The sequence below is a fragment of the Macaca thibetana genome, chromosome 19 (assembly GCF_024542745.1).
Source record: "Macaca thibetana thibetana isolate TM-01 chromosome 19, ASM2454274v1, whole genome shotgun sequence".
Taxonomy (NCBI): Eukaryota; Metazoa; Chordata; class Mammalia; order Primates; family Cercopithecidae; genus Macaca; species Macaca thibetana.
In genome coordinates, this window is record NC_065596.1 from 7827569 (window position 1) to 7852886 (window position 25318).

Below are 25318 nucleotides of genomic sequence, written 5' to 3' on the forward strand. Positions count from 1 at the left end.
TCTTCCTTATGATTATCTCTTTTTTTGAGACAGAGTCTTGCTCTGTCACCCAGGCTCGAGTGCAATGGCGTGATCTAGGCTCACTGCAACCTTCGCCTCCTGGGTTCAAGCAATTCTCGTACTCAGCCTCCTAAGTAGCTGGAATTACAAGCATGAGCCACTGCACCCAGCCCCCCTTATGATTTTCTTACTATCATTTTCTTTTCTCTACCTTGTTTTGTTGTAGGAATACAGTCTGTAATACATAGAATATATGAAATACATGTTCACCAACCATGTATGTTACTGGTAAGGCTTCTGGTCAACAGTAGGCTATTAGTATTTAAGTTTTAGGGGAGTTCAAAGTTATACACCAATTTAGAGCTACATTGGGAGACAGTTGGTTCCCCTTACCCCCAGGTTGTTCAAGAGCCAACTGTATATACAGAGATAGATTATAAGCTAGGCATGGTGGCTCACACCTGTAATCCCAGCACTTTGGGAAGCGAAGGTGGGAGGACTGTTTGAGCCCAGGAGTTTGAGAGCAGTCTGGGCAACATAGTGAGACCCTGTCTCTACTAAATAAATAAATAAATAATAAATAAGGCTGGATGTGGTGGCTCATTCCTGTAATCCTAGCACTTTGGGAGGCAAAAGTGGGCAGATTACTTGAGGCCAGGAATTCGAGACCAGCCTGGCCAACAAGGCAAAACTCTGTCTCTACTGAAAACACAAAAGTTAGCCAGGCATGGTGGTGCATGCAGGTAATCCCAGCTACTTGAGAGGCTGAGACGTGAGAATCATTTGCACCTAGGAGGCAGAGGTTGCAGTAAGCTGAGATTGCACCACTGTACTCCAGCCTAAGCAACAGAGTGAGACTCTGTCTCAAAGAAAAAAAAAAAAAGAAGAAATAAATAACTGGGTGTGGTGGTGTGCACCTGTAGTCTCAGCTACTCAGAGGGGTCTGAGATGGGAGGATTGCTTGAGCCCAAGAAGTCAAGACTGCAGTGAGCTGTGATCATTTCACTGCGCTCCAGCCTGGGTCACAGAGAGTGAGACCCTGTCAAAACAAAAAACAGAGAGAGAGAGATTAAAGATAGACAGGATAGATATAGATGAGCAACAGAGAGATAGAATTAGAGATTGATTGATTGATTATAAATGAATAGATGGATAAAGATAGAGACGATAGCGGCCGGGCGCGGTGGCTCAAGCCTGTAATCCCAGCACTTTGGGAGGCTGAGACGGGCGGATCACGAGGTCAGGAGATCGAGACCATCCTGGCTAACACGGTGAAACCCCTTCTCTACTAAAAAATACAAAAAACTAGCCGGGCGAGGTGGCGGGCGCCTGTAGTCCCAGCTACTCGGGAGGCTGAGGCAGGAGAATGGCGTAAACCCGGGAGGCGGAGCTTGCAGTGAGCTGAGATCCGGCCACTGCACTCCAGCCTGGGCGACAGAGCCAGACTCCGTCTCAAAAAAAAAAAAAAAAAAAAAAAAAAAAAAAAAAAAGATAGAGACGATAGATACATAGACAATTTAAATAGGTGGGTAGATAAAAGTGATGTATTTGTAGATATGGGATAGATATAGAGTTAGATAGGTAGAGACAGATGGTAGAGAGATACAAGGATAGATTACTAGAAGTGATAGAGATAGATGGAGACTATGCATATTTATCAATGGGTCATAGAGAAATATATAGATATATAGAGACAGACATAGATAGACATGATGGACGAGTGGGTGAATGGATGGATGGAAGGATGGAAGACAGAGATGATAGATGCAAGGAAGATAGAGATGATAGATGGATGGATGGATGGATGATAGAAATGATGGGTGGGTGGATGGATGGATGGATGGATGGATGGATGGATGGATGGATGGATAGATGGTTGGTTGGATGGATGGATGAATGGGTGGATTGATGATAGAGATGAAGGGTGGGTGGGTGGATGGATGGATGGATGGATGGATGGATGGATGGATGGATGGATGGAAAATAGAGATGATGGATGGAAGGAAGATAGAGATGATGGATGGATGGATGGATGGATGGATGAATGATAGAGATGATGAAAGGAAGGAAGACAGAGATGATGGATGGAAGGATAGATGGAATTTAGAGAGAATGGGTGGAAGGATGGAAGATAGTGATGATGGATGGATGGATGGATGGATGGATGGATTGATGGAAGGATGGATGGATGAAAAATAGAGATGATGGATGGAAGGAAGATAGAGATGGTGGGTGGATAGATGGATGGATAGATGGATGGATGGAAGCTAGAGATGATGGATGGATGGATGGATGGATGGATGATAGAGATGATGGATGGAAGGAAGACAGAGATGTTGGATGGAAAGATAGATGGATTTAGAGAGAATGGATGGAAGAATGGAAGATCGAGATGATGGCTAGATGAATGGAAGATAGAGATGAATGGATGAATGAATGAAAAGTCGAGATGATGGATAGATGGATGAATGAATGGATGGATGATAGAGATGACGGATGGAAGGAAGATCGAGATGATGGGTGGGTGGATTGAAAGATGGATGGATGGATGATGGATGGATGGAAGATAGAGATGACGGGTGGGTGGATAAATGGATGGGTGAATGGATGGCAGATAGAGATGATGGATGGAAGGATAGATGGAATTTAGAGAGAATCGATGGATGGAAGATCGAGATGATGGATAGGTGGATGGAAGATAGAGATGATGGATGGATGGATGAAAGGTTGAGATGATGGATGGATGGATGAATGGATGGATTGATGGATGACAGAGATGATGGAAGGAGGGAGGGAGGGACGGATTGATGGATGGATGAATGGATAGGGTCTCTCATGCTAAGGCAAGGTTTCTTACCCTCTGCACTATCAACATCTGGGGCTGGATCATTCTCTAAAGTAGGACCATCCTTTGCACTGTAGGGTGTTAAACAGCACCCCTGGACTCCACTCAGGAAAGACACCAGGAGCACCACCCTGCTCAATCAGACAACCAAAAATGCCTCCAGACACTGCTAGTGTCCCCTGGGTTGGGGGGGGAGAACTACCCTGAAGTGACGACCTCTGGCCTAGAAGGATCTCAGGTCTGCTCCAAGAGCGAAGCTCTCACCATCCCGCCACATGGATCTGATGTGTAAGCATAACATATTTTCATGGAACTGGATTAACCAAAATCATCCATCTTATCTTCATGCTTCATAAACCACCTCCCCGCCACCCCTGTGAGAGACCTGGCTTTACTAATTGAACCAGACATGGGACCAAGTAGGCCAATTGATTTCTGTCTCCCTGTACTTTGGAATTAGGACCCAAAGAAAAAGTCAGTAAGATGGCACTTGGTCACAGAAATATGAGCTCCTGATGCCAACTGTGGCTCAAGGCAAGCTGAAGTTCCAGAGAGGCTGAAGGAAGAGTCTACAAGAGGAGTTGATGGGCAGAGAGGACCCCAGAGGAAGAAGGAAGGAGAAGCTGCTCTGATTTTTATGACAGTTTCCATGACAACTCACTTCCTCCAAGCCAACTTCACCAGATGGCCCAATGCACCACCCCTCTATTCTGGAACATGCCCCAGTTGTTATTTGCACTTTTTTTTGGAGACAGGGTCTTGCTCTGTTGCCCAGGCCAGAGTGCAGTGGCATGATCACAGTTCACCGCAGCCATGACCTCCTGACTCAATGAATCCTCCTGCCTCAGCCTCCTGAATAGCTGGGACTACAGGTGTGAGCCATGTCCAGCTAATGTTTTTATTTTTCACTGAGGCAGGGGCTCTCGTTTTTTTGCCCAGGCTGGTCTTGAACTCCTGGGCTCAAGTAATTCTCCCACCTTGGCCTCCCAAAGTGCTGGGATTACGGGTGTGAGCCACCCACCCCAGGCGGTATTTGTACTCTTATAGTTGGGAAATCTGGGATATGTCCCTGGAGTCAGCTATAAGACGGCCCTGAATTTCCCTAACTCTCCATTGGATCTCGATCTCTCTCATTCTCTCTCTCTTTCTCTCTCTCTCTCTCTCTCTTTCATACACACACTCTTCCTTCCTTCCTTCCTTCCTTCCTTCCTTCCTTCCTTCCTTTTTCTTCTTTCTTTCTTTTGAGACAAGGTCTTCCTTTGTCTCGCAGTCTATAGTGCAGTGGCACAATCATGGCTTGCTGCAGCCTTCAACTCCTGCGCTCAAGTGATCCTCCCATCTCAGCCTCCTGAGTAACTGGGTCTATAGGCACGTACCACCATGGTCAGCTAATTGTTGTACAGACAGGGGCCTCACTGTGTTGCCTAGGCTGGTCTCAAACTCCTGGATTCAAGTGATTCTCCCACCTTAGCCTCCCAAAACGCTGGGATTACAGGTATGAGCCACTGCACCTAGCCTATTCTCTTATTTCTTGCACTAGCAGGAATGTGTTTCTATTTCTGGCAAAGAAACAAGCAGAAAGACCTCCTTGCTAGGGTGACCACCACCCTCTAGATTAATTTGTGGTAACTGACAAAGGTCTGAAATGGCACAGGCTGAGAAAAAAACAAAACAAAACAAAACAAACAAAACAAAACAAAACAAAAATCCCCCTAAAACTGAGAAGAGGCAAAACTATGTCGTCCAGCATTTTGGATGATGGTTTTGAGTGTTTGCTGTTGGCCAGTTGCAGTAAAGGCAAAGTTTTGTTCCTTGGTGTCTCCGCCAATTGGCAGAGGACAAACTCAGGGGAGGGAATGTGGCTGCTTGGTGCTTCTGATTAACCCCTTCCTCTCTGCTGCTTGTTGTTTTTGCTTTTGCTTTTGTTTTCTTCCTTCCTTCCTTTCCTCCCTTCCTTCCTTCTTTCCTTCATTCCTTTCTTCTTTTTTCTTTCTCTTTCTTTCCTTTTCTTTCTTTCTCTTTTTCTTTCTTTCTCTTTCTTTCTTTCCTTTATCTCTCCCTTCCTTCTTTTCTTTTCTTTCTTACTATCCTTCCTTCCTTCCTTTTTTCCTTCCTTCCTTCCTTCCCTCCTTCTCTTTCTCTTTCTCTTTCTTTTTGAGGTGGAGTCTTCCTTTGTCACCCAGGCTGAGGCACAGTGGCGCTGTCTTGGCTCACTGCAACCTCTGCCTCCCGGGTTCAAGTGATTCTTTTACCTCAGCCTCCCAAGTAGCTGGGATTATAGGCGTGCACCACCACGTCCGGCTAATTTTTTTGTATTTTTAGTGGAGACAGAGTTCCTCCATGTTCGTCAGGCTGGTCTCCAACTCCCGACCTTGGGTGATCCGCCTGCCTCGACCTCCCAAAGTTCTTGGATTACAGGTGTGAGCCACCGCGCCTGGCCTAGTTTGTTGCAATTTATAGCCCTGAGACTTTCACTTGGCTAAGCAACCATGTAGAAAGAACAACCCTGTTCTTTCTTTTGCATGTGTGGATTTATTTTCCCAGCTTTGTTGAGGTATCGTTGACAAACCAAAATTGCATTTGGCTGGGCACGGTGTTGCACACCTGTAGTCCCAGCTACCCTACTCGGCAGGCTGAGATGGGAGGATCACTTGAGCCTCGGAGTTGGAGACTGCAGTCAGGTATGACTGTGCCACTGCACTCCAGCCTGGGAGACAGAGACAGACCCCTATCTCTAAAAACAAAAATAAAAAAAAATTTGTCTGGGTACAGTGGTGCACGCGTGTAGTCCCAGCTACCCTACTCAGCAGGCTGAGATGGGATGATCACTTGAGCCTGGAAGTTGGAGACTGCAGTGACCTACGGTCATGCCACTGCACTCCAGCCTGGGCGACAGAGTCAGACCCCATCTCTAAAATTTAAATTAAAAAATTATATTTTGCTGGGCACGGTGGTGCACACCTGTAGTCCCAGCTACTCAGCAGGTGAGGCGTGAGGATCACTTGAGACTGCAGTGAGCTGTGATCGCGCCTCTGCACTCCAGCCTGGGTGACATAACTAGAGCCCCATCTCTAAAAATAAAAAATTAAACATAAATAAATAAGAGTTTCAAAACACAGAGACTTACCGGGAAGACACGATGTAGCCCAGCACGTGGGCCACGAGGAGCCGCCCATGTGTCTGCTCCAGACGCGCGCAGAGCTGGTGTGTGGCTTCCTCTGCGGTGGTGGCCAGTGGTGCAGGTACAGTGAAGGAGACCCACTTCCGGGCCTCCTCAAAGGCCAGCCTCAGCCGCCCCGGGTTCCCACACTCCGGGAGGCTGGCCCAGAGCAAATCTGTGTGCACCGGGCTCAGCGTCCTCCTTGCAGCCACCAGCAGGTGTTGGATCATCTCCTGGCCTTGGTTTCCAGAGAGGGGCTTCACCTCCCAGTAGGCCTCCGGGTCCAGGAGCACTCTCTGTAAGGTGTCCAAAACCCCCAGTGCCCCCGAGCAAGCTGAGAGGATGAGGTGCACCCTCGGGGGGCAGTTGAGAGGCAGCCAGGGAACCCTCCGAGCATGGCGGACAGAGTCCAGGTCATCCATAGCATCCAGCAGGAGCACAAGAGACTCAAAGTTTCTGCAAGAGACGGTGTGGAGGAGGGTGTGGAAAAACTGGACCACCCTGGTGTGGGCATCCAGAACCTGGGCACGGGGTAAGGGCAGCCCATAGGCCAGGCACACCTGGAAGCAGATGCTCTTCAGCAGGCCACGGGCATCCGAGCTCATCTGCGACGTCCCCAGCAGCCGCAGGACGGTCACCGTCTTGTGCCCGAGCAGCCTTGGCATCTGCTCAACCAGCTTGCACATCAGGGCCGTCTTTCCGATGCCCGGGGGCCCAAAGAGTACCAGGGGGGTGTGCTGCTTGCTGTCATCGTGCCTGAGCTGCTGCCCAAGCCGGGCCAGGAGTTCCTGACGTCCGCAGAAGTTCTGGGTGACCTCCGAGCTCTGCCAAAGGTGGTGGCGGATCTCTTGGTAGAGCCACGCCAACTCCTGTCCGGCCACATCCAGCTCACGGAGGCGTTCGAGGACCTGGTGATTGGCCCTCGCCACAAACTGCTCGCCCAGCTCCTTCAGGTACTGGGCGTGAGTTTTGTTCTTGGGGTTCACCAGGTCGCGGCTCCACGGCAGGCGGTGGGCCTTGAGGACCTCGGGGTGCATGTCAGTGATGTGGCCCTTGAGGCTGCTGAGAAGGTTCTGGGCATCAGTGTCCAGGCAGCCATCCGCGAGCCGGTCCACCATCCCGAGGGCGCAGTCTTCAAGGATGTGTTTGTAGAGGTCTTGGATCTCTCGAAGGAAGACGGTCGCTCCCTGGTCCCGTTCCTCTGAGCTCAGCAGGCCCTGCTGTATCTCCCAGTCAATGACTGCCAAAGTGGGGAAGGTGGGAAGGAAGTGTGGTCATTATTGGGTCAGCAGCTGACCTAAATGGGGTTGCTGGGAGACCTGTTGTTGGGGGACGTGCATTGGTTCTCAAGATTAACGTGCACCAGAGTCTGACCTGCGAGACTCGAAAAGACCCGCGTGGCTGGACCCCACCTCCAGAAGTGATTCAGCAGATCTGAGTGGGGCCCCGGAGTTTACATCTGCAACAAGCCAAGGCTTGCTGGTCCAGGGACTGCACTCAGAGTTACACTAATTAAGCCATTATTCTTAAAGAGAGAGAGAGAGAGTCGGAGTTTCGCTCTTGTCACCCAGGCTGGAGTGCAATGACATGATCTCGGCTCACCACAACCTCCGCCTCCTGGGTTCACCCACCACTCTCCTGCCTCAGTCTCCCGAGTAGCTGGGACTACAGGCACCTGCCACCACGCCCAGCTAATTTTTCTATTTTTCATAGAGACGGGGTTTCACCGTGTTAGCCAGGATGGTTTCAATCTCCTGCCCTCGTGATCTGCCTGTCTCGGCCTCCCAAAGTGCTGGGATTACAGGCGTGAGTGACCGCGCCCAGCCTAAGCCATTATTCTTACTTTTATTATTATTGAGACACGGTCTCACTCTGTCACCCAGGCCGGAGTGGAGTGGCGCGATCTTGGCTCACTGCAACCTCCGCCTCCCAGGCTCAAGTGATCCTTCCACCTCAGCCTCCCAAATAGCTGGGATTACAGGCATGCATCAGCACACCCGGCTAATTTTTGTATTTTTTTTTTTAGAGATGGGGTCTTGCTATGTTGCCCAGACTGGTCTCCAACTCCTGAGCTCAAGCAATTCTCCAGCCTTGGCCTCCCAAAGCGCTTGGGATTACAGGCGTGAGCTACTGTGCCCGGCCTGATTTAGCCATTATTAATCAAAGACCCCTCAGGATAGGCAACACAGAGGCCCCATGTGAGGAGTCGCCACACTGTAAAACAATACTGTCATCCTCAAAAAGTGAACCATGGAATTACTATCGCACCCAGCAATTCCACTCTCAGGTATCTGCTGAAAAGACCTGAAAACAGAGACTCCAACAAATACTAATACACCCTTGCTTGTAACAGCACCATTCACAACAGCCAAAAGACAGAAACAATCCAAACAGCCATCAACAGGCTGGGTGTGGGGTCTCAGGCCCGTAATCCCAGCACTTTGGGAGGCCAAGGCAGGCAGATCACCTGAGGTCAAGAGTTCGAGATCAGCCTGGTCAACATGGTGAAACCCCGTCACTACTAAAAATACAAAAATTAGCCTGGCATGATGGCACACGCCTGTAATCCCAACTACTCAAGAGGCTAAGACAGGAGAATCGTTTGAACCTGGGAGGCGGAGGTTGCAGTGAGCCAAGATCATGTCACTGCACTTCAGCCTGTGCGACAGAGCAAGACTCCGTCTCAAAAACAAAACAAATCAAAAGAAACATCCATCAACAGATGAATGGATAAACAAAATATGGTCCTTCCACACAATGGGATACTATTCAGCCATTGAAATGGATGAAGTACTCACAAGTGTTAAAATGTGGATGAACCTCAAAAATATGATGCCGAGTAAGAGAAGCCAGACACAAAAGGCCATGTAGTGTGAGATTCCATTGACATGAAATGTCCAGAATAGGCAAATTAACAGAGACAGAAAGCAGATTGATGGTGGCCTGCACTGGGAGAGGGGAGATGGGGAGTGTTTAATGGATAGGGCTTCTTTTGGGGTGATGAAAATGTCTTGGAGGGCCAGGTGTAGTTCACACCTGTAATCTCAGCACTTTGGGAGGCAAAGGCTGGACAATCGCTTGAGCTCAGGAGTTCGAGACCAGCCTGGGCAACATGGCAAAACCCCGTCTCTACAAAACATAAGTCAGCAGCCTGTGATGGCGTATGACTGCGGTCCCAGCTACTGAGGAGGCTGAGGTGGGAGGATTGCTTGAGCCCAGGAGCTGGAGGCCACACTGAGCCGTGATCGTGCCACTGCACTACAGCCTGGGCAACAGAGTAAGACCTTGTCTCAAAAAATAAAATAAAATAAATAAGTACAAAGAAAATGTCAGGCAGGCGCGGGTGCTCATACCTGTAATCTCAGCACTTTGGGAGGCCAAGGCGGGCTGATCAAGAGGTCAGGAGTTAGAGACCAGCTGAGCAACATGGGGAAACCCCGTCTCTACTAAAAATACAAAAATTAGCCAGGTGAGGTGACGCGTGCCTGTAATCCCAGCTACTCAGGAGGCCGAGGCAGGAGAATCGCTTGAACCCGGGAGGCAGAGGTTGCAGCGAGCCAAGATTGCACCACTGCACTCCAGCCTGGGCTACAGAGCGAGACTCCATCTCAAAAAAAAAAAAAAAAAAAAAAAAGAAGAAGAAGAAGAAGAAAGAAAGAAAGAAAGAAAAAGAAAAAGAAAAATGTCTTGGAACTAGACAGAGTCGGCAGTTGTAGATCACAGTGAATGCAATAATTGCCACTGAATTGTATGCAGCTGGCCATTGAAGAACATGGGCTTGAACTACACAGGTCAAGTTTCTCTTGCCTCTACCATCCCTGAGACAGCAAGACCAACCCCTCCTCTTCCTACTCAAGGTGAAGATGACAAGGATGAAGACCTTCGTGACTGATGAACCACTTATGCTTAAGCAACAGCAAACATATTTTCTCTTCCTTGTGATTTTTGTAATAACATTTTCTTCTCTCTAGCTTACTTTATTATAAGAAAACAGGATATGATAGATAGAACATACAAAATATGTGTTCATCGACTGTTTGTTTGTTTGTTTTTCTTTTAGACAGAGTCTTGCTCTGCTGCCAGGCTGGAGTACAGTGGTGCGATCTCGGCTCACCACAACCTCTGCCTCCTGGGTTCAAGCGATTCTCCTGCCTCAGCCTCCTGAGTAGCTGGGACTACAGGTGCTCACTACCATGCCCAGCTAATTTTTGTATTTTTAGTAGAGACAGGATTTCACTATGTTGGCCAGGCTGGTCTTGAACTCCTGACCTCATGATCCATCCGCCTCAGCCTCCCAAAGTGCTGGGATTACAGGCATGAGCCACCGCACCCGGCCAATTATTTATGCTTGTTTGTTTGATATGGGGTCTCACTCTATCGACCAGACTGAAGTGCAGTGGTACAATCTTGGTTCACTGCAACCTCCACCTCCTAGGCTGACAAAATCCTCCCACCTCACCCTCCTGAGTAGCTGAGACTACAGGTGTGCGCTAATTTTAATTTTAATTTTTTAAAAAAATAAAGGTGGGGTTTTGACATGTTGCCCAGGCTGGTCTCTAACTTGGGGTTCAAGTAATCCACCCACCTCAGCCTCCCAAAGTGCTGGGATTATAGGCGTGAGCCACCACACCTGGTCAACAATTTATGTTATTGGTAGGCTATCAGTAGCTACGTTTTGGGGGGCTCAAAAGTTATACACAGATTTTCAATGGTGCAAGGGGTTAGAGTCCCTAAACACTATGTTGCTCAAGTGTAGACTGTATTTTATTTAATTAATTTATTGATTGATTGATTTAGAGACAAGGTCTCACTCTGTCACCCTTGCTGGAGTACAGTGGCAAGATCATAGCTCAACGCAGCCTCTAACTCCTGGGCTTAAGCGATCCTCTCATCTCAGCCTCCTGAGTATCTGGGGCTACAGGCATGCACCACCATGCCCAGTTAGTTTTGTTTTTGTTTCTGTTTTTGTTTTTCGAGACAGGTCTCTCTCTGTAACCCCGGTTGGAGTGCAGTGGCATGATCTCGGCTCACCACAGCCTCTGCCTCCTGGGCTCAAGCAATCCTCCTGCCTCAGCCTCCTGAGTAACTGGGATTACAGGCCTGCACCACCACGTTTGGCAAATTTTTTAAAGTTTTGTTTGTTTGTTTGTTTGTTTGTTTTTGTAGAGATGAGGTGTCACTATATTGCCCAGGCTGGTCTCAAACTACTGAACTCAAGTGATTCTCCTGCCTCGGCCTTCCAAAATGCTGGGATTACAGGTAGGCACCACTGGGCCCAGCCTGCCAGATTTTAGTACTACAAATCCTGCATCCTAGGAACCCCTTCATCCCAGGCAAACTGGGATGGTAGCACCCTGGATTGCTCCCCCTGATCTGGTTTGGCTGTGTCCCCACCCAAATCTCATCTTGAATTGTAGCTCCCATAATTCACATGTGTTGTGGGAGGGACCTGGTGGGAGATAACTGAATCATGGGTGGTGGTTTTGCCCATACTGTTCTCATGGTAGTGAATAAGTCTCACGGGATCTGATGGTTTTATAAGGAGTTTCCCCTTTTGCTTAGCTCTCACTCTGTCTTGCCTGCCACCATGTAAGACGTGTCTTTGCTTCTCCTTTGCCTTCTGCCATGATTGTGAGGCCTCCCCAGCCATGTGGAATTCTGAGTCCATTAAACCTTTTTCCTTTGTAAATTACCCAGCCTCAAGTGTGTCTTTATTAGTGGCATGAGAACAGACTAATATACCCCCCATGCCAGGAGCCTCCCTGGGAGTCGAGAAGAAAGAGCCAGCGAGGAGAGGAAGATCCTGAGACCAAGACTGATCAGGAACGTGGCTGAACTATTTTGGATCAGTAAAACAGCCTTTCTCAGAGCCAAGGGACTAGTGGTTGACTGGTTTGGCATTTGCAAGAAATGCAGACTGTTGCATTTTTGCCAACAGGGGATGGATATTCTGAACACGCAGTCAGTTTCATGTGGATCTCCAAGGGGAGTCCCTGCCGCCTCACCTGACCGGTGGTAGCGCTGCCACTGCTCCTGGGTGATGAGCCCCAGCCTGCGGGCCTCCTGGGCTCCAGAGCGTAGGACAGAGGTTAGGGTAGCCTCCTCTGGTTCACAGGCCTCCCCAGTACCTGGTGCCTGCAGGATGTAGGTGGGAGGAACCGCATTCTCGTCCCTCCGGAAGTGTCGTGCCACCAGCTCCAGGTCACTTGGCCTGGCAGTCAGACGGGCCCTCAATACCTCCCACTCCTTCTCATCGATCCGCGAGGGAACCACACAGGGGCCGTACTGATCACCGATGAGGGCCTGGCAGACAGGAAATCACAGATGCAAATCTCACTTTTTTTCTTCAGACAGGGTCTTGCTCTGTTGCCCAGGCTGGAGTGTGGTGGTGCAACCATGGCTCACTGCAGCCTCGACCTCCTGGGTTTAAGTGATCCTCCCGCTAGGACCACAGCCACACACCACCACACCCGGCTAATTTTTAAGTCTTTATTTTTGGTCTCACTACATTACCCAGGCTGGTGTCGAACTCCTGGACTCAAGTGATCCTCCCATCTCAGCCTCACAAAGTGCTGGGATTACAGTCGTGAGCCACTGTCCCCAGCCACAATTTACTATTCTTTGTCCAATTCAATATAAAAGTAAATAACTCTAGCTGCTTTTGTGGGTCCTTATTTCCTTAGGAGGGTTCTTGTGCCATGTCAAAAACTTGTATTAGTAAATGTATGTCGGCCGGGTGTGGTGGCTCACACCTGTAATCCCAGCACATTGGGAGACCGAGGCGGGTGGATCACCTGAGGTCAGGAGTTCAAGACCGGCCTGGCCAATATGGCGAAACACCATCTCTACTAAAAATACAAAAATTAGCTTGTTGTGGTGGCAGGAGCCTGTTATGCCAGCTACCTGGGAGGCTGAGGCAGGAGAATCACTAGAACCCAGGAGGCAGAGGTTGTAGTGAGCCAAGATCGAGCCACTGCACTCCAGCCTGGGTGACAGAGTGAGACTCTGTCTCAAAACAAACAAACAAACAAACAAACAAACAAATAAATGTGTATGGTTTTTTTCCTGTTAATCAATTTTACGTCAGTTTAATTCTTGAATCCAACCAGCACTCTAAGAAGATGGAGGTGAAGTCGACCACTCTGATAGCCTAGAGCCACCAGAAGTCATGAGGGGCAATAAAGAATTGTCCCCTAGGCTAGGCATGGTGGCTCACGCCTGTAATCCCAACACTGTGGGAGGCCAAGGCAGGAGGATATCTTGAGACCAGAAGTTAGAGACTAGCTAGGCAACATAGTGAGACCCCATGTCTACAAAAAATTAAAAATTATCAGGGTGTGCGGGTGTGCATCTGTAGTCTCAGATACTCAGGAGGCTGAGGCTGGAGGATCACTTGAGCTCAGGAGTTTAAGGCTGCAGTGAGCTGTGATCACACCACTGCACTCCAGCCTGGGGGACAGAGTAAGACCCTGTCTCTAAAAAAAACAACAACAAATAATGGGGCTGGGCAAGGTGGCTCATGCCTGTAATCTCGACACTTTGGGAGGCTGAGGTGGGCAGATCATTTGAGGTCAGGAGTTCAAGACCAGTCTGGCCAAAACAGTGAAACCCCATCTCTACTAAAGATACAAAAATTAGCCAGGCATGGTGGTATGCACATGTAATCCCAGCTACTAGGGAGGATGAGGCAGGAGAATCACTTGAAGCCAGGAGGCGAAGTTTGCAGTGAGCCAAGATCACGCTGCTACACTCCAGCCTGGGCGACAGAGCAAGACTGTCTCAAATAAAATAATAATAATAGGCAACATAGTGAGACCCTGTCTCTATAAAAAATTTAAAAACAAAAAAAAGCCAGGTGTGAGTTAGCCGGTGTGGTGGCGGATGCCTGTAGTCCCAGCTACTCGGGAGGCTAAGGCAGGAGAATGGCATGAACCCAGGAGGCAGAGCTGGCAGTGAGCCGAGATCATGCCACTGCACTCTAGCCTGGGCAACAGAGCGAGACTTCATCCTAAAAAAAATAAAAATAAATAAAAATAAAAACATAAAAAATAAAAATAAATTTTAAAAAATAGCCAGGCATTGTGGCACATGCCTGTAGTCCCAGCTACTCAGGAGGCTGAACAGGGAGGATTGCCTGAACCTGGAAAGTCGAGGCTGCCATAAGTCATGATCATACCACTGCACTGTGCAGCCTGGGCAAGACCATGTGTCAAAAAAAGTTAAAATTTGCATTAAAATATTATTTATCAGCCGGGCGTGGTGGCTCATGCCTGTAATCCCAGCACTTTGGGAAGCTGAGGCAGGGGGATCAACTGAGGCTAGGGAGGTCAAGATCAACCTGACCAATGTGGAGAAAACCCATCTCTACTAAAACTGCAAAATTAGCCAGGTGTGGTGGCGCATGCCTGTATTCCCAGCAACTCGGGAGCCTGAGGCAGGAGAATCGCTTGAACCCTGGAGGTGGAGGTTGTGGTGAGCTGAGATCATGCCATTGCACTCCAGCCTGGGTGACAAGAGAGAAACTCTGTCTCTCTCTCTCCCACTATATATATGTATAAAATATGTATATATATTATATGTGTATATATATTATATATTATATGAATATATATTATATATATTATATGTATATATATTATATATTATATGTATATATGTATATATGTTATATATATTATATATATTATATGTATATATATACACATATTTTATATATATATGATTTATCTTGATAACTGAGATTTAATTTAAATCTTGTGATGGTTCTCCATTCTTGTTCTGATCCTTCCAGGGAGAATCAGAGGTGAAGCAGGGCTAAGAAGACCCTTAAGTCCAGCTTTCTCCTTTTATTATCATGGAAACAGGGGCCTGGGGATGGAACAGAATTAGTCCAAGGTCACCCGGTGGCTTAAGGGCTGGGATTTTGCCACAGCACTCCAGCCTTGATGACAGAAGAAGACCCTGTCTCAAAAAAAAGAAAAAAAAAAGAAAAGTTAACCTGGAGGAGGCCTAGCCCTTTAGGTCAGAGCCAAAGTCCAGTTTCCTCATGATGAAATAGAAGCAATCAGCTGGGTGCGGTGGCTCACCCCTGTAATCCCAGCACTTTGGGAGGCTGAGGCAGGCAGATCACCTGAGGTCGGCAGGCGGATCACCTGAGGTCGGGAGTTTGAGACCAGCCTGACCAACATGGAGAAACCCTGTCTCTACTAAAAAAAAAAATACAAAAAATTAGCCAGGCATGGTGGTGTGTGCCTGTAATCCCAGCTACTCAGGAGACTGAGGCAAGAGAATCGCTTGAACCCAAGAGGCAGAGGTTGTGGTGAGCTGAGATGGCGCCACTGTACTCCAGCCTGGGCAACAAGAGCGAAACTCCATCTGAAATGAAAAAAAGAAAGAAAGAAAGAAAGAGAGAGAGAGAGAGAGAAAGAAAGGAAGGAAGGAAGGAAGGAAGGAAGGAAGGAAGGAAGGAAGGAAGGAAGGAAGGAAGGAAGGAAGGAAGGAGGGAGGGAGGGAGGGAGGGAGGGGAGGGAGGGAGGGGGAGGAAGGAAGGAAGGAAGGAAAAAGAGAGGGAGGGAGGGAGGGGAAGGAAGGGAGGAAGGAAGGAAGGAAGGAAGGGGAAGGAAGGAAGGAAGGAGAAAGAAAGAAGGAAAGAGAGAAAGAAAGAAAAAGAAAGAAAGAGAAAGGAAGGAAGGAAGGAAGGAAGGAAGGAAGGAAGGAAGGAAGGAAGGAAGGAAGAAAGAGAAGCAATCACCCCTCCACACTTCTTTGAGTTGTACCAGGATATTCCATGGGTGTGCACAAGGAAACCTGAATAAATGGAATCATGCATGTTGAAGAAGACACTCTTCTCCAGGGACCCTTGCACCAGTAATAGCCTTGTATGAACAAGAGAAGTTGGAAAAGTCATAGCCAGGTGGTATGGTTTGGATGCTTGTCCCCCACCTCCGCCAACCAAAACTCCTGTTGAAACTTAATCCCCAGTGTGGTAGCATTGAGAGGTAGGGCCTTTAAGAGGTGATTAGGTCATGAGGCTCTGCCATCATGAATGGATTAACCCACTCATGGATGAATGGATGAATGGATGAAAAGGTTATCATGAGAATGTGACTTGTAGCTTTATAAGAACAGGAAGAGAGACTGAGACTTGAGATAGCACACTCACCCTCTCGCCATGTGATGCCCTGCACCACCTCAGGACTCTGTGAGACCCCAGTAGCAAGAAGGCCCTCACCAGATGCAGCCCCTTGACCTTGGACTTCCCAGCGTCCAGAAATCTAAGAAATGAATTTCTGGCTGGGCACAGTGGCTCACACCTGTAATTCTAGCACTTTGGGAGGCCAAAGTGGGTGGGTCACTTGAGGTCAGGAGTTTGAGACCAGCCGGACCAATGCGGTGAAACCCCGTCTCTACTAAAAACACAAAAATTAGCTGGAAATCGCTTGAACCTGGGAGGCAGAGGTTGTAGTGCGCTGAGGTCCTGCCACTGCACTCCAGCCTGGGCAATGGAGCAACTTCATCTCAAAAAATATATAATAGAAATCCAGGTGTGGTGGCTCACGCCTGTAATCCCAACACTTTGGGAGGCCAAGGAGGGTGGATCACCTGAGATCAGGAGTTCGAGACCAGCCTGGCTAACATGGTGAAACCCTGTCTCTACTAAAAATATTAAAAAATTAGCCAGGCTTGGTAGTGGGTGCCTGTAATCCCAGTTACTTAGGAGGCTGAGGCAGGAGAATTGCTTGAACCCAGGAGATGGAGGTTGCAGTGAGCCAACATGGTCCCACTGCACTCCAGCCCGGTTGACAGAGTGAGACTCCATCTCAAAATAATAATAATAACAATAATAATAATAATAATAATAATTTCTTTTTAATTCTTTTTTCTTCTTCTTTTTTTCTTAAGAGACAGACTCTTCCTCTGGCACCCAGGCCACAGTGCCACTGTACAATCATAGCTCACTGCCACCTCAAACTCCTGGGCTCAAGGGATTTTCCCACCTCAGCCTCCCGAGCAGCTAGGACTACAAGCATGAGCCACTGCCCCAGCTAACTGTTTTATTCTTTTTGTAGAGATGGGGTCTTGCTATGTTGCCCAGGCTGGTCTTGAACTCCTGGGATCACACGATCCTCCGACTTTAGCCTCCCAAAGCACTGGGATTACAGGTGTGATCCACGGTGTCTGGCTTCATCTCTTTACAACCAGTCAGTTTCAGCGATTCTGTTATAAGCAACAGAAAATGGACTAAGACACAAGCCAAGCACAGACCAGTGGTTATACGAAGGAAACAGGTGGTAAAAAAAACAAAACAAACAAGTTGCTCCAGTCTGTGGGATCAGGGCAAGGGAAATAGGAACAGTTCCCACCGGGAACAACTCTCAGAGCTCTGGAGATACAAGAGGCAAGAGCCTCTCTAGAAGGAAGCACCATGGGGAGCTGTCCCCAGCCTCGGTGCTGCCTAATAACTTATTTACCAGAGAGACACCTCTCCAAGCGCCTCTAGCACATCTCTGATTTTTGTGGAAGGCCCCCCACAAGTCAGAGTCATGGAGCAGAATGATGCTGTGGCTCTTGGGCAGTAAAGGGGTGATGCCTGGTTCAAGAGGGAAGCAGGAAGTCAGTCCAGGTCAGCCGGCAATGGGGCCTTTCTGGAAGGTCCCAGGGCTGGTTGGTCAGGCCCCAGAGAAGCTCAGAGATCACCCCTAGGTTCCCTGTGCAATCAGGAAGCTGCACTGTGCTTTTGGCTGCCTGTAATTTGGGTTCCAAAATCAAGTTCCTCCTGGCGTTCTTGTCTCCCTTCTTTTCCCTTTCTTCCTTAATTTTTTTTTTTTTTTTTTTTTTTTTTTTTTTGGTAGAGATGGGGTCTCACTATGGTACTCAAGCTGGTCTTTAACTCCTGGGCTCAAGTGATCCTCTCGCTTCAGCCTCTTGAAGTGCTGGGATTACAGGCATGCGTCACGGTCAGCCTCTCTCTCCTTTTTTTTTTCTTGGAAACTCAATAAACTGATCACTGGGCTCCTTTGAAAAATTAAATTTAGGAGACTGGAAATTTAGGAGATTTACAACAGAATGTAGAGTTTTCCAAACATTAGGATATATTTTAAAGCAGTAATAAATAAAACAGAGTGGCACCAAATTACAATAGAAGTGTAGATCAAAAGAATAACTATAATCCCAGCTACCCAGGAGACTAAGGCTGGAGGATTGCTTCAGTCCAGGAGTTCAAATCCAGTCTGGGCAACATAGCAAGACCTTGTCTAAAAAAAACAAAGGAGAGAAATATATATAAATATGTATGTTTTGCCCATTATTCCTGGCTCATAATTCCCAAAGCCCTTGTTACAGTCTTTTGCTGTAATGTTGGGACACTTTAGGTCTCAGAAGCAGATCTCAGAAGATAGAGTATCTCTCTGGCCTTCACCTTCTCCAATTTTTTTTTTTTTTTTGACAGAGTCTCCCTCTGTTGCCCAGTCTGGAATGCAGTGGCACAATCTCGGCTCACTCCAACCTCTGCCTCCCAGTTTCAAATGATTATCCTGCCTCAGCTTCACGAGTAGCTGGGATTACAGGTGTGCACCACCATGTCTGGCTAATTTTTGTATTTTTAGCATAGATGGGGTTTTACCATGTTTCCCAGGCTGCTCTCAAACTCCTGACCTCAAATTATCCTCCTGCCTCAGCCTACCAAAATGCAGAGATTACAGGAGTGAGCCACCACACCTTGCCATGATACTTTACTTTACTTTTTCCCTCTTTACTGTCCAGGACAGGGATCAGCACATTTTTCCTGGAAAAAGTCAGATAGTCAATATTTTTGGCCTTATAGGCCAGATGGTCTCTGTCAGAATGACTAAACTCTGCCATTACAGTTTGAAAGCAGTGCTAGACAAAGTGTAAACAAGTGGACATGGCTGTGTGCCAATAAAGTTTTACTTGCAAAGACAGGCAGCAGGCCACACTTGTCTTTCAGGCTATAGCTTGTTGATGTCTGCTCTAGAATTTCTTTCTTCTTTTTTTTTTTTTTTTTTTTTTTTTTTTTTTTTTTTTTTTTTTTTTTTTTTTAGCAAGAGCAACAGAGTCTTGCTCTGTTGCCCGGGCTGGAGTACAGCAGCATGATCTCGGCTCACTACAACCTCCATCTCCCAGGTTCAAGCAATTCTCCTGCCTCAGCCTCCCAAGTAGCTGGGATTACAGGCATATGCCACCACGCCCAGTTAATTTTTATATTATATTTTTTTAGTAGATATGGGGTTTCACTATGTTGGCCAGGCTGGTCTCAAACTCCTGACCTCATGATCCACCCACCTTGGCCTCCCAAAGTGCTGGGATTACAGGTGTGAGCCACCACTCCTGACCCCCTGCTCTAGAATTTCTTTTTTTTTTAGACGGAGTCTCGCTCTGTCGCCCAGGCTGGAGTGCAGTGGCCAGATCTCAGCTCACTGAGGAAAATATGATCATTCTTGGATGTATCTGGAACTCGATGTAATAAATTAAGATTCAGGCCAGCCTGGGCAACATCAAGACCCCATCTCAAAAAAAAAAAAAAAAAAAAAAAAAAAAAAAAAAAAAAAAACCTTAAAACTGGAGCAGGTGCATTGGTTTATGCCTGTAATCCCAGAACTTTGGGAGGCCAGGGTGAGAAGATCGCTTGTGCCCAGGAGTTTGAGATAAACCTGGGCAACATAGTGAGATCCCATCTTTCCAAAACAATACTAGCCAACTGTGGTGGCACACACCTGTAGTCCCAGCTACTAGGGAGAACAAGGCAGGAAGATCACAAGCCCAGGAATTCAAGGCTATAGTGAGCCATGATCTCGCCACTGCACTCTAGTATGGTCAACAGAGAAAGACCCCATCTCAAAAAAAGAAAAAAAAAAAAAGACTAAGGAATATCATTCAATTTTAATAGCACAAACCATTAATTGTGGACTGGAGAGTGACTTTGTGATAGAGGGGGTGTAACTGGAAGAGAGAGGGGAGAAGTTCCCATAACCTGAAACCAGTGGTCACATGGAGGAAAAAAAATATCCTAAGACCCTGAGGGTTTCCACCGTTTCCATGGTTTTCCAGGATCCCAAAGTCCCATAGACATAAAGTGGAGGAAGTAGGGAAGGTGGGAGAAAGTCCAGATCAAATTCTAAGATTCCTTCTGGCTTCAACACTCTACTCTCCAAGCCACCTGCTGCTTCCATTTGACAGCTAATGACTGGATCCCATTCAGCTCTGCAGAAAGAGTGCTGTGATTGATTAGTAATGTCTGCCGCAGGCAGGCCATAGGGATAAAGTACGAAAGCAGAAATGGTACCTACTGCCCTCCGCTGATCAGTTTGTCTAGAAAGCAGGGGGCATATTCTGGAGGAGTAAGAGCTAACCCATTCCTCCTGAGACACTCACAACAAAAGCTGGCCCTATGGATGTTTTCCAACACCGGTCAACCTCCTCCAAGCAGAGTTCTGTGGTCAAGAGGTCAGTGACTTCAGTGTTCCGAATACCCCACCTCAGATCAACGACCTGGGAAATAGAAACACAAGTTTGTCAGAGAGGTGTCATGACAGATGATTTGTTTTTTCAATCCCTTTTGACAAAAGCAGAAAGTTTCTTTCAAAAGTTTTTGACAGCCTCTTCCTGTAGGGGAATGTCTGGATTAAAAGAACTTGAACCAAATTCATAACCTCAGTATAATCATGAGAAAAATAAGAGACAGACCCACACTGGAGGGAAGGGCATTCTTCAAGACGCCCTGCCAGTCAAAGCCAAGCATGGTGGTGGGCACCTGTAGTCCCAGCTACTCGGGAGGCTGAGGTAGGAGGATCAATTGAGCCCACAAGATAGCGGTTGCAGTAAGCTCTTATTGTACTACTGTACGCCAGCCTGGACGACAGAGCCAGGCCCTGTTGAAAGAAAGAAAGAAAGAAAGAAAGAAAGAAAGAAAGAAAGAAAGAAAGAAAGAAAGAAAGAAAGAAAGAAAGAAAGAAAGAAAGAAAGAAGGAAAGAAGAAAGAAAGAAGGAAAGAAGGAAAGAAGGAAAGAAGGAAAGAAGGAAAGAAGGAAAAGGAAAAGGAAAGAAGGAAAGAAGGAAAGAAGGAAAGAAGGAAAGAAGGAAAGAAGGAAAAAGAAAGAAAGAAAGAAAGAAAGAAAGAAAAGAAAGAAAGAAAGAAAGAAAGAAAGAAAGAAAGAAAGAAAGAAAGAAGAAGGAAGGAAGGAAGGAAGGAAGGAAGGAAGGAAGGAGAAAGAAAGGAAGGAAGGAGACTGCCAAGGTCATGAAAAATAAAGAGACTAAGAAATTGACGCAGACCAGAGGAGACTGGGGCAGTAAGACAATGAAATGCGACGGGGTACCCTGGATGGGATTCTTCACCAGAAAAGACTTAGAAGAGCTGGCAACATTTGAATAAAGTTAGGAGGTTAACAGTCACATACCAATGTTGATTTCTCTTTTTTTTTTTTTGAGATGGAGTCTTGCTATGTCGCCCAGGCTGGAGTGCAGTGGAGTGATCTTGTCTCACTGGAAAATCGATCCTTCCTTCCTTCCTTCCTTCCTTCCTTCCTTCCTTCCTTCTTTCCTTCCTCCCTCTCTCCTTCCTTCCTTCCTTACTTCCTTCCAATGGCATGATCTTGGCTCATTGCAACTTTTGCCTCCTGGGTTCAAGCCATTCTTATGCCTCAGCCTCCTGAGTAACTGGGACTACAGGTGTACACCACCATGCCTTGCTAATTTTTTGTATTTTTAGTAGAGATAAGATTTCACCATACTGGCCAGGCTGGTCTCGAACTCTTGGCCTCAGGTGATTCCCCCACCTGGGCCTCCCAAAATGCTGAGATTACAGGCGTGAGCCACTGCTCCCAGCCTGATTTATTTCTCTTTTTTTTTTTTTTTTTGGTGGAGGGGGGTGACAGAGTCTTGCTCTGTCACCCAGGCTGGAGCTTAGTGGTGCACTCTCAGCTCACTGCAACCTCCGCCTCCCCCCAGGTTCAAGCGATTCTCCTGCCTCAGCCTCCCAAGCAGCTGGGATTACAGGCATGCGCCACCACACCTGGCTAAATTTTCACTGTGTTGGTCAGGCTGGTCTCAAACTCCTGATCTCAAGTGATCTGCCTGCCTCAGCCTCCCAAAATGCTAGGATTACAGGCGCGAGGTACTGCACCTGGCCTCAAAGTTTATTTCATAGTTGTAACAACATTGTTGGTTGTGCTGTGGTTACGTAAAATGTTAGGAAACACAGAGTTTGGGGGTGTATGGGAACTCTGCACTGTCAGTGCGTTTCCTGTAAGCCTAAATTCCAAATTCAGAAGTTTATTTATAAACATTTAGTTGGGCACAGTGGCGTGTGCCTGTAATCACAGCTATTCCGGAGGCTGAGGCATGAGGATTGCTTGAGCCCAGGAGTTCAAGACCAGGTTGGGCAACATAGCAAGACCTCATCTCTAAAAAAATTAAAAAGTAAGTTAATTAAAAATTTAAAAATTAAAATAGATGCAGGGTGAAGTAGCTCACGCCTATAATCCCAGTACTATGGGAGGTCGAGGCAGGAGGATCTCTTGAGGCAAGGAGTTTGAGATCAGCCTAGACAGTATAGGGAGAACTTGTATCTGCAAAATAAATAAATAAATAAATAGCCAGGTGTGCTGGTGTGTGCCTGTGGTCCCAGATACTTGAGAGGCTGAGGCAGGGGGCTCACCTGAGCCCAGGAAGCAGAAGCTGCAGTGAGCTGTGATCGCACCCCTGCACTCCAGCCTGGATGACAGAGCGAGACCCTGTTGCAAGAAAAAAAGAAAGAAAGATGAAAAAGCTCTCTAAAAAAAGGAACTTGGCCATTTTCAAACTGTTGCTTTGAAAGCAAGGACGTGTCCACACTTGTTCACAAAGCTTTCCTTGCAAAGGAGGGTGTTTAGTTTGGCCAGCACTGGACATAGCAAGGTCTCCTTGGCAACCGCACGCTTGCGGTTCATTTGTGCCTGCTTGCCACGGGGAGGCTGGGCAGAACGGCTCAGTTCAAGTAGGCAAAGCTGACCCTGCGGAAGGCTGGGGTGACAGGGAGACAACGACAACTCGGAATAGTCCCTGCCTCCCTGAATTCTTTAGTCCCGAGGAGAAGACGCATAGATTCCTATGTGAGAAGGCCAGCAGTACTGAATGTGACTGGAGGAAGAAAGGGGGAGGAACAATGAGTTAGAGGAGCAGGAAAGGAAAAGGGCTCAGGAGTCAGCCTCCGGAAGGAGCTTGTGCCTCCGGAGAGACCACCGTCTCCCTATCACGCATGGAGGACGTTGACGGCATCCGCGTCAGAGCACCGGCGTGGGCATTAAACAGAAGAGCTCGACCATTTCATCAGCTCTCAGTGCTGATGCTTTCATACTGCCTCTGACATTGAACTATGTCTCATGATCAATGGTGGGCACAGTGGAATTTCCAGCACTGCTTCTTTCTTAGTAATAAATATACAAACCATAACGATCATGCATCTTTTTCCTTTTCTTTTCTTTTTTACCCAAAGATCCACTTGATTTTTTTTTTTTTTTTTTTTTTTTTTTTGGAGACGGAGTCTTGCTCTGTCACCAGGCTAGAGAGCAGTAGCATGATCTCAGCTCACTGCAACCGCCACCTCCCAGGTTCAAGCAATTCTCCTGCCTCAGCCTCCTGAGTAGCTAGGATTACAGGTGTGCGTCACCACACCCGGCTAATTTTTGTATTTTTAGTAGAGAGGGGGTTTCATCATGTTGTCCAGGCTGGTCTCAAACTCCTGACCTCAGGTGATCCACCCTCCTTGGCCTCCCAAAGTGCTGGGATTACAGGCATGAGCCACTGCGCCCGGCCCAGATTTTTTTTTCTAAGACAACATCCCAATCTGGCACCCAGGCTACAGTGCAGTGGCTCCATTACAGCTCACTGCAGCCTCAAACTCCTGGGCTCGAGTGATCCTCCCGCCTCAGCCTCCCCAGTAGCTGGGACTACAGGTGGGCATCACCGCACCCAGCTCACTTTTTTTTTAATTTTATAGAGACGGGATCTTGTTATATTACCCAGGCTGGTATCAAACTCCTGGCCTCCAGTAATCCTCCTGCTTTGGCCTCCCAAAGCACTGGGAATACAAGTATTAGCCACCATGCCTGACCTCATCTTTTAACCAAATGGGACTTTGGTGCAATGAATCATTCTGATAAATAGCAAGGAGGCAGCCTCAAGTTAAGCTGAGACTCCAAAGATGGTTCATCAGTTTCCACAAGGAAATGTGCAGGCAGAAACATCCCTGGTTAGCCAGGCATAGTGGTGCATGCCTGTAGTTTCAGCTCCTCAGGAGGCTGAGGCAGGAGGAGCCCTTGAGCCCAGAAAGTCAAGGTTGCAGTGAGCTGTGAGATCACACCACTGTACCTTTTTTTTTGTTTGTTTCTTTGTTTTTGAAATGAGGTCTTGCTCTGTCGCCCACTGGACCTCATCTCAAAAAAAAAAAAAAAAAAAATTTCCCTAGCCAGAGATTGGAACAAGGAGGCACTGTTAGGGGCTCCTACTGTTTTGGGACTGTGCCAATTAGGTACACCATCAGCATTCTAGAAAAAGACATGTCCAACCTCCATACCCATCCCCCATCCCCCAAATCCCAAAGACCTCTTATACTCCTCCTGAAGCCCAGTACGAAGAGGGCCAGGAAGCCCTGAAGGCAAGACAAAAACAGCAGCAACAACGACAGACAGTTAAATGACATGCCCAAGGTCACACTGCAAGGGAGGCAGCAATGAATCTGTGTTCCAAAGCATTCGCTCCTACCTACTTTTCTACACCGCCTGCCACGCTAACCAAGCAAGGTGCGCACGGCTGTAACCCCTCCACCTGTCTTTTTCTTTTTTCTTCTTTTTTGAGACAGAGTCTTGCTCTGTCACCCATGCTGGAGTGCAGTGGCTTGATCTCAGCTCACTGCAATCTCCGCTTCCCGGGTTCAAGAGATCCTCCTGTCTCAGCCTCCTGAGTAGCTGGGACTACAGGCATGAGCCACCATGCCCAGATAATTTTTATATTTTTAGTAGAGACGGAGTTTCACCATATTACCCAGGCTAGTCTCGAGCTTCTGACCTCAAGCGATTTGCCCGCCTTGGCCTCCCAAAGTGCTGGGATTACAGGTGTCAGCCACCGAGCCTGATCCCACCTGTTTTTTTATAGTCCCAAGGATTTTTATCTCCACAGCTGGATCCCCAGGACTAACTACAGAATCTGCGGGGTTCGGTGCAAAAAGAACATGTGGGCCCTTTGTTTAAAAATCATTGTGAATTCTAAAACTCAACAATAACGTGTTAAAAGATAGCCGGGCGTGGTGGCAGGCACCT

The 25318-nt window shown here is 47.5% G+C and overlaps 2 protein-coding genes across 5 annotated transcripts in view; one reads left to right on the top strand and one right to left on the bottom strand.

Annotated features, from left to right (window-relative positions):
- Positions 1-20512, bottom strand: part of NWD1 (NACHT and WD repeat domain containing 1) — a 75108-nt gene extending 54596 nt beyond the window's left edge. Inside the window, 3 exon segments of the mRNA XM_050769897.1 lie at positions 5973-7245; positions 12011-12308; positions 20397-20512. Coding sequence (XP_050625854.1) covers positions 5973-7123 — 1151 coding nt within the window. The 5' untranslated portion in view covers positions 7124-7245; positions 12011-12308; positions 20397-20512.
- SMIM7 (small integral membrane protein 7) overlaps positions 1-25318 on the top strand; it is a 357382-nt gene that overhangs the window by 254399 nt on the left and 77665 nt on the right. The gene's annotated exons all lie outside the window — the stretch shown is intronic.